The following is a 14845-nucleotide window of genomic DNA, read 5'->3' on the forward strand; positions in this document are numbered from 1 at the left end:
TGTTACTATGTTAGTTTCAACTTATTATCTTTATATATTCAGCCGACATTATGCATGCAGCCACAGTGAATGAAATGCACTTCCTTTGTTTTTTATACCATGCCATTACATTTGTTGTTTTTTTTTGGTTCTCTCTCTCTTACCTATATGTGGGAGACAACCCGAACTGAAAACATTACATAAGTTGGTGCCCAATCTTGGGTTCTGCCACGTATATAATCCAGGGTAGCTTGCTCACCAACCACGTGAAATCATGTTTCTTTGCAAACTACAACAACTTGATGTGAGTTTTGTGGCCAAAGATGTGCTCGATGCACTCATGTCCAAGGCACCTGTCACTGGCTCCTCATTCCTTCCTTTAAAGCCAAGCATCCATGCAAACCCAGAGTAACAGATGTCGTCTGCATTCCCTGAGCTGTCCGCCGCCCATCCAACTGCTCTGATGGTGTCCCCGACCTCACGTCTATCGTCGCTCGCGAGCCTGCGATCTCCTCCGACACGCACTGTGCACACGACATGTGCCTCTGCCTCATTGCCCTGGTTATGTGTGTGTCGCGCGCAGGAGGAGACGGCTCACTTCGGCATGAACCTCGTCGACGGCCACTGCGACTCGGAGGACGGCCTCGCCGGCTGGGCTCCGTCGGGCTCGTGCACGCTCTCCGCGCACGCCGAGGACCCGGCGGCCGACGCGCTTCCTCCGCCGCTGGCAGCCACGGCGGACGGCGACGACGACGATGAGGAGGAGGCGGTCCGGCTCGCGCGCAAGCCCAGCGGCCGGTACGTCCTCGCGGCGCACCGCAGGGACGAGAAGGACGGGCTGTGCCGGGCGCTCTCGCGCGCGCCGAGGCCCAAGGTCACGTACCGGGTGGCCGGGTGGGTCGGCGTGGGCGACGGCGGCGCGGAGGGCTCCCACGCCGTGCACGTCGAGGTCCGCGTGGCCGGCCACCGCCGGGTCGGCGGCGGCGTGGTCGTCGTCGAGCCCGGGAAGTGGGGCGACATCAAGGGCTCGTTCCGGGTCGATGACGACGAGCCGCCGCGCTCCGCCAAGGTGTACGTGCACGGGCCGCCGGCCGGGGTGGATCTCAAGGTCATGGACCTGCAGGTGTGCGCCGTGAACAAGATCCCAAGGCTCAGGCACCTCAGGAAGAAGGCGGACAGGGTACGTGCTGCTGCTAGCTGCATTTAAATTTTCTGCTCACGTGATGAACGGCTGTGATCTCGAACTGTACCCCCTCCTGATGAATGAATGAATGAATGAACATTGCAGGTGCGCAAGCGTGACGTGATCCTGAAGCTCAGCAGCCGGGCGGCGGAGGACGGCGTGTCGGGCGTCGCCGGAGCGCACATCCAAGTGATCCAGGTCCAGAACAGCTTCCCCATCGGGTCGTGCATCACCAAGGCGGGCATCCAGAACCCCGAGTACGTGGACTTCTTCACCAAGCACTTCGACTGGGCCGTGCTGGAGAACGAGCTCAAGTGGTACTACACGGAGGCCGTCCAGGGCCAGGTGAGCTACGCCGACGCCGACGAGCTCATCGGCTTCTGCGACCGGCACGGCAAGCCGGTGCGCGGGCACTGCATCTTCTGGGCGGTGGAGAACGCGGTGCAGCCGTGGGTCCGCGCGCTGAACGGCGACCAGCTCCGCGCCGCCGTGGAGGCCCGGCTGCGCGGCCTGGTGTCGCGCTACGCCGGGCGGTTCCCGCACTACGAGGTGAACAACGAGATGCTGCACGGCGCCTTCTTCCAGCAGCGCCTGGGCGACGACGCCAACGCGCACATGTTCCGGGAGACGGCGCAGATCGACCCGGCGCCGGCGCTGTTCGTGAACGACTACAACGTGGAGAGCGCCAACGACCCCAACGCCACGCCGGAGAAGTACGTGGCGCTGGTCACCGACCTGCAGCGGCGCGGCGCGCCGGTGGGCGGGATCGGGATCCAGGGCCACGTGACGCACCCGGTGGGGGACATCATCTGCGACGCGCTGGACAAGCTCGCCGTCACGGGGCTCCCCATCTGGGTCACGGAGCTGGACGTGTCGGCCGCCGACGAGGCCGTGCGCGCCGACGACCTGGAGATCGTGCTCAGGGAGGCGTTCGCGCACCCGGCCGTGGAGGGCGTCATGCTGTGGGGGTTCATGCAGGGCCACATGTGGCGCTCCCACGGCCAGCTCGTCAACGCCGACGGCAGGCTCACCGAGGCCGGCACCCGCTTCGCGGGGCTCCGGCGGGAGTGGACGTCGCACGCGAGGGGGAAGGTGGACGCCAACGGGACGTTCAGGTTCAGGGGGTTCCACGGCACGTACCAGGTGTTCCTCACGACGGCCGCCGGCGAGGTGAAGAAGCAGACGTTCGACGTCAAAAAGGGGGACGCGCCGCTCGTGCTCGACATGAATTTCTAGCCTTCTTCTCGCTCCGTATGTACACACATTGGTCACGGTGATTGCGATTCACGACAAGGATTATTAGTACCATTTACTTATTCGTATAGTGAGATATTACAGGGGTGAGAAAAAAAAGTATGTATCTGTAGTAATGGAAGTGTGTAGAAGCTTTGTATTGTACACGGTATTTATTGATGAAAAACAGACTGCAGTAAATAAACGAACAATTTGTATTTTTTCGACATGTTATTATGCATAGAGAGGTATACTAGGGCTGGTCCACGTAAAGTGTTATGGGTTTTTAGTGGAATTTGTTGGAAATTTCTCTCCGCTTCATGGGCCTCAAGCGAACTGTATGATAGGCTAAGAATGGTCCACAACAATCTGCAATTGAAAAGGTTGGACTGGCCCATATCAGAGCAACAAAATAAGGCAAGCCCAAAGTTAAAACAGAGTCCCGTCGCTGCTCTCTGCTTAGGCAAGCCCAGAGTTGAAACAAAGCCCTCGGCACTCTGCTCTCTGACTCTTGTTTTTAGAGAAGAGATCAAAAGAAGCGCAACCGAGGGGGTACATTGGTCCTCGGCGCCTAGGGTTCCTAGCGACTTGAGGTGGGTTTCGAGGCGATCTCGTTTCTCCTCCACTGATCTTCCTTCCTTTCGCGTTTGTGCCCTAGGGTTCGCTGCCCTTGAGATCGAGTGCACATCCCACACGCCTCTCTGCGTCCACGTTCCAAATCCCCTCCAGTTCGGGAGCCAAAAACCTAAATCTACTAGCCGCCACTCTCAAAAGCTCAGGGATCCTCGCCCCCGTGTTGGTGTGAGGGTGGTGTGATGGAGTCTGTCACGGAGATGATGGGGGAAGATTAAGCTGTCTACCGCGGAGAGAAAGTGGATCAAGATCGCGGAACAGAGGCCGGTGTTGGTGAAGGTAGCAAATCTGCAGGTGGTAGGGAAGGTGTTGGCGGAGCGGTTGGTCAATGCCGAGGGCCTAGGTTAGGCGCTTGGGCGCATATGGTGTCCAATTAGGGGAGTCGGCTGCAAGGATCTGGGTGACAACCATTTTCTCTTCACGTTCTACCAACATTTAGGGAAGAGAAGGGCGCTGGAAGAAGGGCCTTGGATGTTCAGGAAGGACCTGGTCACCATGGTCGATTGTGACAAGACCAAAACAGTGGAGGAGTTGGAACTTGCTTTCATCCCGATCTGGATCCGGATAACAAAATTGCCCTTTGGTCTTATGCATAGAGCAATGGAAGAGGTTATTGGAGGTCAGGTGGGTGAATTCATGGAGATGGAGAAGGAGGATGATAGCCTGGCTGTGGGAAGATATCTGTGCATAAAGATAAGGTTGGACATCCGTAAACCTTTGATGAGGGGTGTCACAGTGTGCGTGGAGAAGAAGGGAGAAGAAGATAAACTGGATTGGTGTCCACTGGTGTATGAATTCCTGCCAGACTTCTGTTACACTTGCGGTTCGATCAGCCATATTGACAAAGTATGTGGAGTGAAGCTATAGAAGGGGGAGGTGCAGCAATTTGATGGATCCCGGAGGTTCATACCGGAGAAAAAGAAAGTGGAGGGTGGGAGTGGAGACAGGTATGGCACAAATCGCAACTTTTGGAATTCGTGTGGAAGTGGGAGCAAGGGGAGTTGGGGATCGGGGAGCAAAGGAAGGCAGCTGAGTACGGGGAGCAGAGATGGTAGTTGGAGAAGGGAGGAAGGTAGAGCTTCAGGTGAAAAAATGGCGGAAGTCAGGCGAGGAAGATGAGGTGACAAGCCCTATGAAAGTTGTTGAGCGTTAGGCTAAGAGGGAGAAGGCAAAAAGAGTTCTGAACCTGCCCAAGGGAGTAGAGCCAGCTACTTCACCCCTGGTGGTTCACAATGCTTCAGAGGAGGAAGTGGCAGCAGATCCCATGATCGATGTGAATAGTAGCATGCAGGGCATGCATGCTGAGAAGAACATCGAGGAAATGGTAGCTAGCGATGGGGGGGGGGAGGCCGCAGGAAAGAAGATGGGTACTTACAAAAAGATTACTCGCGAGCGTGGTGAGAAGGTGGATGCAGTGTCCCTGAAAATCACTGGTAAGAGAAAGAGCCATGAGGAGAATGACATGGAGGTGGATCCGGAGGAGGAAGGGGGAGATGTGAGGAGTGTTAGGGTGGCAAATAAAAAGACAAAGTTGGATGGGCTGCCGGACCAGCCTGGCAAGGCCCGATGAAGATTGTTGCTTGGAACTGCCGGGGGTTAGGCAACCGCTCGGCAGTTCGGGGCCTTCTAGCTATGTAGAAGGCAGAGGATCCGAACATCCTATTCTTGTCAGAAACACGAATGGACAAGCGTAGGATGGAGAAATTCAGGTGGATGTTGGTACTAACAAACATGTTGGCACAAGAGGGGGGGTTGGAAAAGGGGGTGGAGGATTGCGGTGTTTTGGTGGGGGGGGGGTTGATGCTTTGTTGCGAGGGATGTCACAATATTGTGTTTACATGGATATCAAGGAGTCTGATGGTTTTTGATGGAGATTACTGGAATCTATAGGGAATTTGACTCGGAGCTGAAGCATAGAACTTGGCGGCGGCTGCAAGATCTCATGGTGCAACCAGCCATCCCTTGGCTGTGCGCGGGAGATATTAATGATATTTTGTTTTCACATGAGAAGGAAGGAGGGAGAGTGAGAAGCAAAGCGTGCATGGAATGATTCTGAGAGACCTTGGCACACTGCCAACTCCTAGACCTGGGGTACGAAGGCGATGTGTTTACATGGAGGAACCATAATCACTCTGCAGAAAATTATATAAGGGAGAGATTGGATAGGGCGATGGCGAATGATGGGTGGAGAAGGTGTTTCCCTACGGTCCACGTGATAAATAGCGATCCTCGCCATTCAGATCACAGGCCGGTCATTATACAAACAGAAGGGCGGGAGAAAGGATGTACGAGGGGGAGCAAGAGGGCTTTCCATTTCGAGGCAGGTTGGTTGGGGGAGGATAAATGCGCGGAAGTTGTTGGGGATGCTTGGCAGGCGACCATGGAAGCTCCTAGCCGCAAAGTGAGAGACGCGGTGAAAGCAGTAGCTGTGGGATTGTCTTATTGGAGCCACAATGTCCTAGGCGATCTTGAAAAATGGGTGAAACATGTTAAGAAGGAGTTGGAGGAAAATAGAAGGTAGAAAATTAGTAGTGAACGGGTGGCGAGGGAAGATGTGCTGCGCTATAAACTGGAACGCCTGGAAGACCAGGTGGATATATATTGGAAGCTTGATATGAGGCAAAGCTTATGAAGCTTGATATGAGCAAAGCTTATGATTGCGTTGAGTGGCTATTTCTGAAGGAGATGATGCTCAAGTTGGGTTTTAACCCTGTGTGGACGAAACTGATTATGAAGTGTGTATCGTCAATGGCTTACAGGATCAAGGTGAATGGTGATCTCAGTGATTGTTTCCTCCCGGAGCGTGGGCTTCGGCAAGGGGATCCTCTATCTCCTTACCTATTCTTGATCTGTGCTGAGGGATTCCCAGCCTTACTAAATAAGACGGAAGAAGAAGGAAGAATGCAGGGGGTCAAAGTATGTCAGAGCGCTCCGAGTGTATCACATCTTTTATTTACCGATGACTCATTGATCTTGTTCCATGCAAACAGTAGTAATGCTTAGCAACTTCAGGGAGTTCTTGGTTTGTATGAATCTTGCTCTGGCCAAATGATTAATAAGGAAAAGTTAGCTATCATGTTCAATCCCAATACTAGCACTAAAGATAAGAGAGAGGTGATGTAGGCTCTTAACATCCGGAGAGAGACTGTGAATGAAAGATACCAGGGGCTACCGGTTCATGTAGGAAAATCTAGAAAAAAGGTGTTTACGTATCTAAAAGAAAGGATTTGGGCAAGAATCCAAGGTTGGAAGGAAAAAATGCTTTCAAATGCAGGAAAAGAGATTCTAGTTAAAGTTGTGGCTCAAGCAATTCCTACCTTTGCGATGGGATGTTTTGATATAACAAAAGAGTTGTGTGATGAAATCAACTCCATGATATGTAAGTATTGGTGGAGCAATATGGAGAAAGAGAATAAGATGCACTGGATTAATTGGAGTAAGTTGACCGATCCTAATGAAGAGGGTGGCTTGGGCTTTAGGGATACCAAGCAGGGATGGAGGCTATTGTAGAACCTTGACTCCTTATGTGCTCGTGTCTTCAGAGCAAAATACTACCCAAATGGAAATTTGTTGCAGGCTACAGCAGGGGTGAATGCATCATACACGTGGAGGAGCATTATAAAATGAATTGAGGTACTGCAGAGATGTGTAGTATGGAGAATGGGGAATGGAACAAGCATAAATATTTGGACAAATCTATGGTTGCCAAGAGACTTGTCAAACAAAACTAGTTACACCAAAGGGGCATACTATTATGTCGAAGGTTGAGGAGTTAATCAACCCTATCACTGAAGAATGGGATATAAAACTGATCCGAGAGATCTTTTGGCTGCAAGATGTGGAAACGATACTGTCAATCCCAGTTCTTGTGGGTCTCACTGATGTGGTAGCTTGGCGCAAAGATAGTAAGGACATGTTCTCTATTCAGTCGGCCTACAGAATTCAACGTGACCACGAGAGAGGAAATAGTCGTAGAGGGGTGGCATCATCATCAAGTGGCACCTCCTATCCTGAATTAGAGTAGAAGAAACTATGGAGGATAGAATGCCTGGGGAAGATTAGACACTTCCTGTGGTGTTTTGGCCATAACAGCCTAGCACTGAGAAGGAATTTGGAGAGGAGGGGAATGTATATTGATACGAGAGGTGTGATTTGCCGCAGAAGTACAGAAGATGGAGCCCACCTATTTTTCAAGTGCAAGCATGTCAAGCATCTATGGGAGGAGGTGTATCTATCATAGGAGAGAAAAACAGTGGCTGAATGTGCTTCGGCCACACAGGTTCTAAGCCGTATTCTGAAGTTGGATTCCGAAGTGCAAATGAAAATCATCGTCCTGTTATGGAAGTGGTGGAATGAAAGAAACAGAGTGAGATAGGGGGAGAAGAGGAAATCCTTTGTTATTTAGTCGGCAGCAACAGAGTTTTTGAACTTAAACAAAGTGCGGAAGCAGAAGGTGGCCAGCCCAGTACAAACCTGGAGCAAACCTCCAAGAGATTTCCTTAAGATAAACTCTGATGGTTCATTTATAGCTACCAAAGGCCAAGGAGGGTAGGGTTTTGTTATCAGAAACGAGGAAGGTGAGGTAATACATGATGCTGCTGGCAAGCTAGCTCGCCTGAGGGATGCTATGCAAGCAGCAGTGATAGCCTGTTCAGAGGGAGCTCGGGTGGCAGTGGAAAGAGGTATATGCAATGTGATCTTTGAAACAGATTATCTCATCTTGAAACAAGCCATGGAGGACGATTTGTATCGGCTTGCCCCTGCTGGAGGAATGATCTATGAGCTGGAGCAACTAATCTAGGGTAGTTTTTCATCTTTTCAATTTGTCTTTGCTCCTAGATCTAACAAAGTAGCCTATGCGCTTGCTGCTTTGGGGGTGTTCGTGTTCCCATGAGGTTGTTCTGTCATGGGATGGTGTCCCGAGTTGTATTGCGGATGCTGCGCTGAGCCTTTGAGTTAATGGAAAACCACTTTTCCAAGCGCGTGCGCGCGCGAGAGAGAGAGCGAGAGAGAGAGAGAGAGAGAGAGAGAGAGAGAGAGAGAGTACGACTTGGGTGTACATGCAGGGTAGGGCTGGAGGGAGGGAGAAGAAGACGTGCAAGCTCTGTTAATGGTAAATAGTAGCGCCACATGGACAAAATAGGGATACATGGGTAGGGGACTCCAGCCCCCCTCCTGTATACATTAATGAAATTTAAGGAGGCTTGCTTCTTATTCCTCCTTCATCTCCACTTCTTTTTTTTTGTCTCTTCTCCTCGTCTACCTTCTTTGTTTGCAATGGTGTTTTTGGGTAGTAGGTGGGCCGGAGCCCCCCGTGCACCCTCCTAAATCCTTCCTATTTGTATTGGATTGGTTCGTCCAATATACCATATTTTATTTATGTGTTATAAACTATACTGCATATTAGTATATTGCGTACACCTAAATACGTGAGGGTACAACGAGTTAGCGACAAGCGAGAGAGTGAGCCCCTCGATTATGAAGACACAAGGGTATGTGGTGGTGGAGGTGGCCATGATGCCGCCTGCCATCACTGCCTTCCCCACTAGCCTGGGGATAAGTCCCGCATATGTCCTATTGGGCCAATGACCCTAGAACGCTCTCCTATTGTAACCACTGTGGCAAGCGACATCTGAACTTCAGTTGTCTCCCAAGCGTTAGCACCTGCCATACTTACAGTTGTTCTAAGTGACTGTCTGGTTTCTTTCCAAGTGGTGTGCGTTCTAAATGGTGTGGAGTGACGAGTGGAGTCCTCAAATCGCATTTTATAAGGTAATAATAGGGTTGTGCCGATCAGTTCGGCAGCCGAGCGTCTAGTCACTCTCTAGGGAGATATTGGTTCCTTAGCCATATGCAGAGCCTGGGCGGAGGAGGCAGTGATCCTGCACTGACAAGGATTAGGAGGTATCCATTGATCTTCGGGAGGCAGGGGGCTTGAGCTCCCTAGCCCTCCCTAGATCTTGCACTGCAAATGTGATCGGGATGACAGAAAATGAGGTGACTCCCCTCGCTTAATGCAATATGACTGGCACTACCACGTGGAAGTCACCCGAAGTGGATAACGCACTTGGCATGCTATTTAGTTCAGTTGCCACAGTAGCTGCGTGAGCCTACAGGCGAGCATATGATGGGACACACTCGGATATGATACCAAAATTAGTGGGGGAGGTGGCAAAGGCAGGTGATCTCGCCGCCGCCAGTCACCATGGACTACCTGTGCCTATTCCGCATTGGTGGCTGATCCTTTCGCTAGTTGTAGAGACCGCTCTAACGTTCGTCCTGTAATGTAAGGTGAGCCCCGTCACCCTCAGCTAGCCGTCAAACTGTTTTGTGTATTTTACTATTGATTCTAGTCTGTCATTTTTAGACTCTACTGGAGACGGGGAGGTAGGGGGGCTTGGGTCCCCCTAACCCCCCTCCCCCTAGATCTGGCACTGCAAATGTGATAGGGATGATAGAAAATGAGGTAGACTTCACAACCTAAGCAAAATGAGTTTGGCCATGCTCCTTTAGTGACGGACTCATCAGAATCATCTTGATCTCAATCTAGCACATTCTAATAATCATAGCTATTTGACCAATAATGTTTTATAAAAAAATTACCCACCTAAGTAATTGTGAAAATAGTGTAAGGTAAACCCTACCCACCTATTATTTTATAAGGAAATAATCTAAAGTAACATTCTTAAAAATGACCTAAAATAACTCCAAAATCTTCATCTAAATTACCAACATCTATCATTTTAAAAATATATCCTAGAGTACACTAACATTTATTCTAAATTACATATTTCTACGGTAAGCAAAGAGATCAATGTAAGAAATCGTGAATATTAACTAGGATATTTAACGATGAGAGAGGTATGTTAGAATATTATGGTTGTATTGTAACCATAAGTAAGCAATCTTGATTATTAACTAGCCATTAATCTTGTCTTTAGAATTTCTAACACATATAGTTTCTTTTACGAACCGAAAAACTATATTAGAATATTTCACAAATGAGATCTAGGTAAACAATCTGGAATGCTTGATTAACTAGGACCATATTTTTAGTGAATTTGTAATACTTATGTGTAACGAACATGGCACCATTTATGCCATTTCGAGTGATTTTGGTGATCGAATGACAACACAACACTTGGACTAATATGATTATTAAGATGATCATTCTCAGCCTTTTAGGTTCAAGTGATGACAAAAAGAAAGAGAAGATAGGCGTAGCAAGGCCCGAAGTTTGGTGCAGAAGTTTGGTGCAGAAGAACCGGCGCTATGAAGTTTGGTGCAGAAGGAAATCAAAGCCAAGTCAGCCTAGGCACCGGTTGAACCGACGGGTCAAAAAAAGGGGGCATCGGTGAATTGGGCGTCCTATGTTCCAGAGACGATGTCAAGACCCCAGGAGAAGATTCTTCAGCACCGGTTGAACCGGTGAAGCATCGGTGCATACCATTGGTGTAATGACGTCAGCTGTCAGGAGAAGATTCTTAAAGCATCGGATGAACCGGTGATGCATCGGAACAAAGCATCGGTTCAACCGGTGGTCACTGCATCAGCTGTCAGGACTTCAACGGCTACTTCGGTTTATGAGTGACCGGAAGAACCGACGCTACCCCTGCCAGAGGCATCGGTTCTTCCGGTGATACGCAGATTTTCAGCTGACCGTTGGAGCAACGGCTACAAGACTTGGTGGTCTATATATACGCCTCACCCCGGCCATTTGAAGATTGCTGGAGTTGCTGGACATCGCACACACACCCAAGAACATCTCCAAGCCATACAAAAGCATCAAGATCATATCCTTAGCCCTTAGCACACTTTGAGAGTGTTGTGTAAAGGTTAGCTCTTAGTGAGTGTGATTGCAAGGCCTTGAGCCTTTGTGCTGTGGTTCTCTAGTGAACCAAAATAAGAGCTTGGTGCGCTGGCACCTTGGAGCGTGAAGCTCGCCGGCAACGTCATCGACCCTCCGACTTGGTGTGGAGCGGCGACGACATCTTTGTGCGGGGGACGTGGAGACCCCCATCCTTTGTGGAGAAGCTCCTTAGTGGAACCCGGGGCCAAGGTGACCGTGATTGTGTTCACGGAAGAGACTTGGTAGCCGAGTAGCAATACTCTTAGTGAGTGCTACAACAACGTGGATGTAGGTGTGCCTTTGTGGCTAACCGAACCACGAGATAAACACCCGCGTCAAGAGTTTGCTATCTCCTATCCCGCTCTTTAAGCTTCCGCATTTATTACTTGCAACCTTTGTGCCTTTACTTTCATATAGTAGTTTCTTGTTAGGAAAGGCTATATGGTGCATAACTCTTTTGGGATAGGGGTTTCACACTAGAACAACCTAGTTGCACATCTAGATAGCTTGTTTTAGTTTAAGTTTTGTGCAAACTAGTTGGAGCCATAGGTCAAAGTTTTTATTAGTGCCTAATTCACCCCTCCCCTTTTAGGCTAGAGCACCCGATTCCTTTCATTATGTCTCTCAAATTACTACCCCTGCCTGAGCATGGTTGATGAACTAATATTTCGTGCATTTTTTGAAAATCTACTGCCTAGAAATTTGGGTGGTTGATGCTACCAGGAGCCAAGACTGGTGACTGAATGTTTTTTTCTTGCAAGAGTTTTTCTAAGTACATCACGAAGAACTAAATTAAGTTTCCCTTTCTGATCTCACGCGCAGGCTTGAGATTTTGACTTGTCCCACGCGTTATCCACCTGGCTACTCTTCTCCATTGGTTTCTCCATAGTATTTGTGTATAGGAAGAGGCGCGCAACAACAGGATAATTGACTAGAGCTTTTTTTTTTTTCTGGATTTTTCACTGAAAACCCCACGCAGCACTGTAGGTCAAGTGTTTGTCTCACCTTCAGGCATCATCCCATTGCCACCACAATGCAAAATATTGAAACATCAGAGACCCGGAGTCCGGACATCTCAAAGACTTGTTTTTGTTATGTACAAAAAGGCAGCTTCCTTCCTTTATTATCACGACCTTGATGTTTACAGGACACAAAAAACTTGTGAAAATGTTAAAGAAAAAAAAAGCAGAACTGTCTGTTTACACAACAAGTTCTACAGCCCTTGCAGGCATACCACACTCGTTCTCCTGCCCAAGAATCGCTGCCCTTCCATTACATTTACATGCAGCTCCTTGAGAGCAAAACATCTCAGAGCAGAGCGCTACTCGACCAGCAGGCAGAACAGAACGAGAAACTGAGGAATTTACAACAAAGGATACGAATTAAACCAAAGAATTTTTGCACTTGGTCGCCTCTTCTCGCTGCTCGCGGCCGATGCTCGGGCGCATGCTTAGCGACGCAGCGGAAGGGCCGCTCAAGTTCACCTACCCTTAAACCCTGCCGTTACTTAATACACAGCAGACCGACCGACCACACACTTCCGTGGACAGACAGAGACAGACGTATTGGTTAATGTACATCCTAGAGCTGGAAGCTTGGAACCTTGCAAGTGATCTTCACTAGAGTTACTTTCTGAAGATCTCAATTTTTGGGGGCCTTTCCCAGTGCAATTCTTAACCTGGCATGTGGAACACTTGGCCAGGCCACTGGTAGCCGAAGCTGTTGGCTTGGGGAATGGAGACCACGTCGTCGACGACCGGCGCCGGGAACTCGATCTCCGGGCCGTTCTGGTACCACAGCGGTGTCTCCGCAGGCGCCGGCGCCGCGACATGTGCTGCATCTGCAGGTTGCCCGAGCACAAGGTGTTAGAGCAGAGGAATCGCAACGCAAGGCAAAACTTTGTTTTGTTGTGGTGTCTGTTCAGTTAGTTCATTCAGTTCAGAGTTTCAGACACTTACTCTGCAGCAGTGGAACGTTGTTTGCGGCGTGGCCGTGGAGCATGAAGGCTTCGGCCTCCTGGAGGCTGTGGCGCTGCTCGTACGCCTCCAGCATCAGCTGCTGCACAATCATCTTCTGGAACCGGAACGGCTAGGTGTCAGAGAAGAAGGAATCCACGGAGCTCCGGCGTTCTGCTCCGACGACGGCAAGGGCAGGGTAGACTCACCGCATGGCCCCTCAGCTGCTGCAGCGGCCACTCCACGCCGCCGATCTCGACCCTCACGAGCTTGAAGACGGAGTTCACGTAGATGGTGCCGTGCGGCCCGGCGTAGACGTACACCTTGTCGTCGGGTTCGCAGGTCCTGGCGTGGTTCGTGGTCACCTCCCACATGCGGTCGGTCATGCCCTCGCCCAGAATCTGAAACCACGGAACGAAACAGAGCAGCCCATCAGAACCAGAACGGCGGCGAGAGCCTACGGAGCTCTGCGGACCAGCTCGTGAAAAAAAAAGTTTGGAAGCTTACCGCGCGCAGCTCGTCGGGCTTTACCATGAGCATCCTGACGAACTCCTGGACGGTGACGACGTTGTTGTTCCTCAGCTTCCGGTGGAACGCGCCTTCCTTCCCGATCTTCTCGAGCCTCCAGACGTCGTCGCCAAGGACGGGGGGGTAGTGCTTTCGGTAGAGCTCGCCGCGGTGGTCCCTGACGACGAAGGCCTCCGTCATGGCCTCCTGGATCCTGGCGCCGTCGTAGCTGCCGGGCACGACGCGGACGCCGATGCGGAACTTGCGGCAGCGGACCCACGACGAGTTGTCCGTGAACTGGAGCTCGCCCACCGTGGCGCGGCCCTCCCGCATGGTGAGGTTGACGTCGCCGGTGAGGAGCGGGCGCTTGCCCTCGCGCTCCTTCACGATCTCCTTCTGGAACTCCTCGGGGGCCCAGTCCTCGCGGCCGTCCTGCAGGAAGTCCCCGAAGAGCGGGACCAGCTCGACGCGCAGCGCCTGCGGGAGCGCGGCGGGGGACCCCGTGTCCGTGTCCACGAGGACGATCTCCAGCGGGGCGCCGCTGGCGTCCTCGATCTTGCTGCCCGTGAAGATCGGCAGCTGCGGCGGGGTCCGGAACGCCAGCTTCCACGCCGGGCGCTCGGCGGGCGGCGTCGCCGGGGACCTCTCGATGTAGCGCGGGCTCTGCATCAGCCCCGCCTGGAGCTCCTCCTGCACCTGAACGTCCACGAGGAAACAGAGCAATCAGAACAAGAACGGGTAGCTTAGCTCGACGAGGAAATGGCGAATGGGGGAATCGAGCTGCTGCTGCTGCTGCTGCTGCTCACCACGCGGCGGAGGAGGGGCTCGAGAATCCTGAACAGGTTCGTCAAGTGCTTCTGCATCATCGCCTCCCGGATCACCCTGGAATTCAACGGCGACAGTGTCAGTCAGGCTGAACAAACGAATTGCCAATTGGCCTTTAGCAGAACAGAGGAGCACGAGGCAGCTCGCCGTACGTCGAGAAGGAGGGCAGGCGGCGAATCCGCTTGTCGTCGGGCTGGTCGCCGTCGTGCCCGTACCCGTCGTGGAGCCGCTTCGCTGCCATTGTTGCTATCCTCCCAGGGATCGCCGTTCACCTCTTCGTTCGCGCGCTGGAGGAGGGTCCGGAAGCTATTTCTTCGAGAGGGGAGACAAGGTGATGCAGTGATTAACTGGGCTGCTCGAGGAGGAGGAGAGGATTTGTGTGGGTTTGCCGGTTCGGGGTGGTTTGGGCAGGTTGCACGGTAGCGCCGGCCACTGGTTATATAGGCAGCCGCAATGCGGGCCCGGGCTCGCACAGTGCGCTCGGGGAGGGAGGAAGGTGGGAGGAAGGGCAGTTCATCTCGGAGTAGCGCTTGACGTCATCTTCCGATGTCATGGACGCAGGGAGGTCCGTCAACTCGACCTTCTCCGTCGCCAATCTGCTCGACGGCGCCGGCGCCGGCATGGAATATCTGCGGATCGGAGGTCGGTCCGCCGGTTCATCACAAAGCGGCCGCCACGCCT

The 14845-nt window shown here is 51.7% G+C and overlaps 2 protein-coding genes across 3 annotated transcripts; one reads left to right on the top strand and one right to left on the bottom strand.

Annotated features, from left to right (window-relative positions):
• The first annotated feature begins 169 nt into the window (after positions 1-169).
• On the top strand, positions 170-2624 carry LOC120672219 (endo-1,4-beta-xylanase 1-like). The gene is made up of 2 exons (XM_039952542.1): positions 170-1159; positions 1268-2624. Exons 1-2 carry the CDS (start codon positions 395-397, stop codon positions 2396-2398), a joined length of 1896 nt encoding a protein of 631 aa, XP_039808476.1. The 5' UTR covers positions 170-394; the 3' UTR covers positions 2399-2624.
• A 9350-nt stretch (positions 2625-11974) lies between these two features.
• Positions 11975-14573, bottom strand: LOC120675988 (protein SAR DEFICIENT 1-like). 2 transcript variants are annotated; one of them, XM_039957191.1, is made up of 6 exons: positions 14317-14573; positions 14146-14221; positions 13340-14035; positions 13042-13233; positions 12836-12950; positions 11975-12717 (listed from the first exon to the last, which is right to left on the bottom strand). In XM_039957191.1, exons 1-6 carry the CDS (start codon positions 14403-14405, stop codon positions 12551-12553), a joined length of 1335 nt encoding a protein of 444 aa, XP_039813125.1. In that variant the 5' UTR covers positions 14406-14573; the 3' UTR covers positions 11975-12550. The 2 variants fall into 2 exon arrangements, with proteins under 2 accessions (XP_039813125.1, XP_039813127.1); XM_039957193.1 differs by having other exon boundaries at positions 12836-12947; positions 14317-14561.
• Between the last annotated feature and the right edge of the window lie 272 nt (positions 14574-14845).

The sequence above is a fragment of the Panicum virgatum genome, chromosome 5N, assembly GCF_016808335.1.
Source record: "Panicum virgatum strain AP13 chromosome 5N, P.virgatum_v5, whole genome shotgun sequence".
Lineage (NCBI taxonomy): Eukaryota > Viridiplantae > Streptophyta > Magnoliopsida > Poales > Poaceae > Panicum > Panicum virgatum.

Excerpts from the sequence above, each read along its gene's own strand:
- LOC120675988 (XM_039957191.1), bottom strand. The coding sequence starts at position 14,405 with ATGGCAGCGAAGCGGCTCCACGACGGGTACGGGCACGACGGCGACCAG. Across the intron at positions 14,222-14,316 it reads CGCCTGCCCTCCTTCTCGAC|GGTGATCCGGGAGGCGATGA; the intron begins GTACGGCGAGCT and ends GTTGAATTCCAG. Across the intron at positions 13,234-13,339 it reads AGCCCGACGAGCTGCGCGCG|ATTCTGGGCGAGGGCATGAC; the intron begins GTAAGCTTCCAA and ends CCGTGGTTTCAG.
- LOC120672219 (XM_039952542.1), top strand. The coding sequence starts at position 395 with ATGTCGTCTGCATTCCCTGAGCTGTCCGCCGCCCATCCAACTGCTCTG. Across the intron at positions 1,160-1,267 it reads TCAGGAAGAAGGCGGACAGG|GTGCGCAAGCGTGACGTGAT; the intron begins GTACGTGCTGCT and ends TGAACATTGCAG.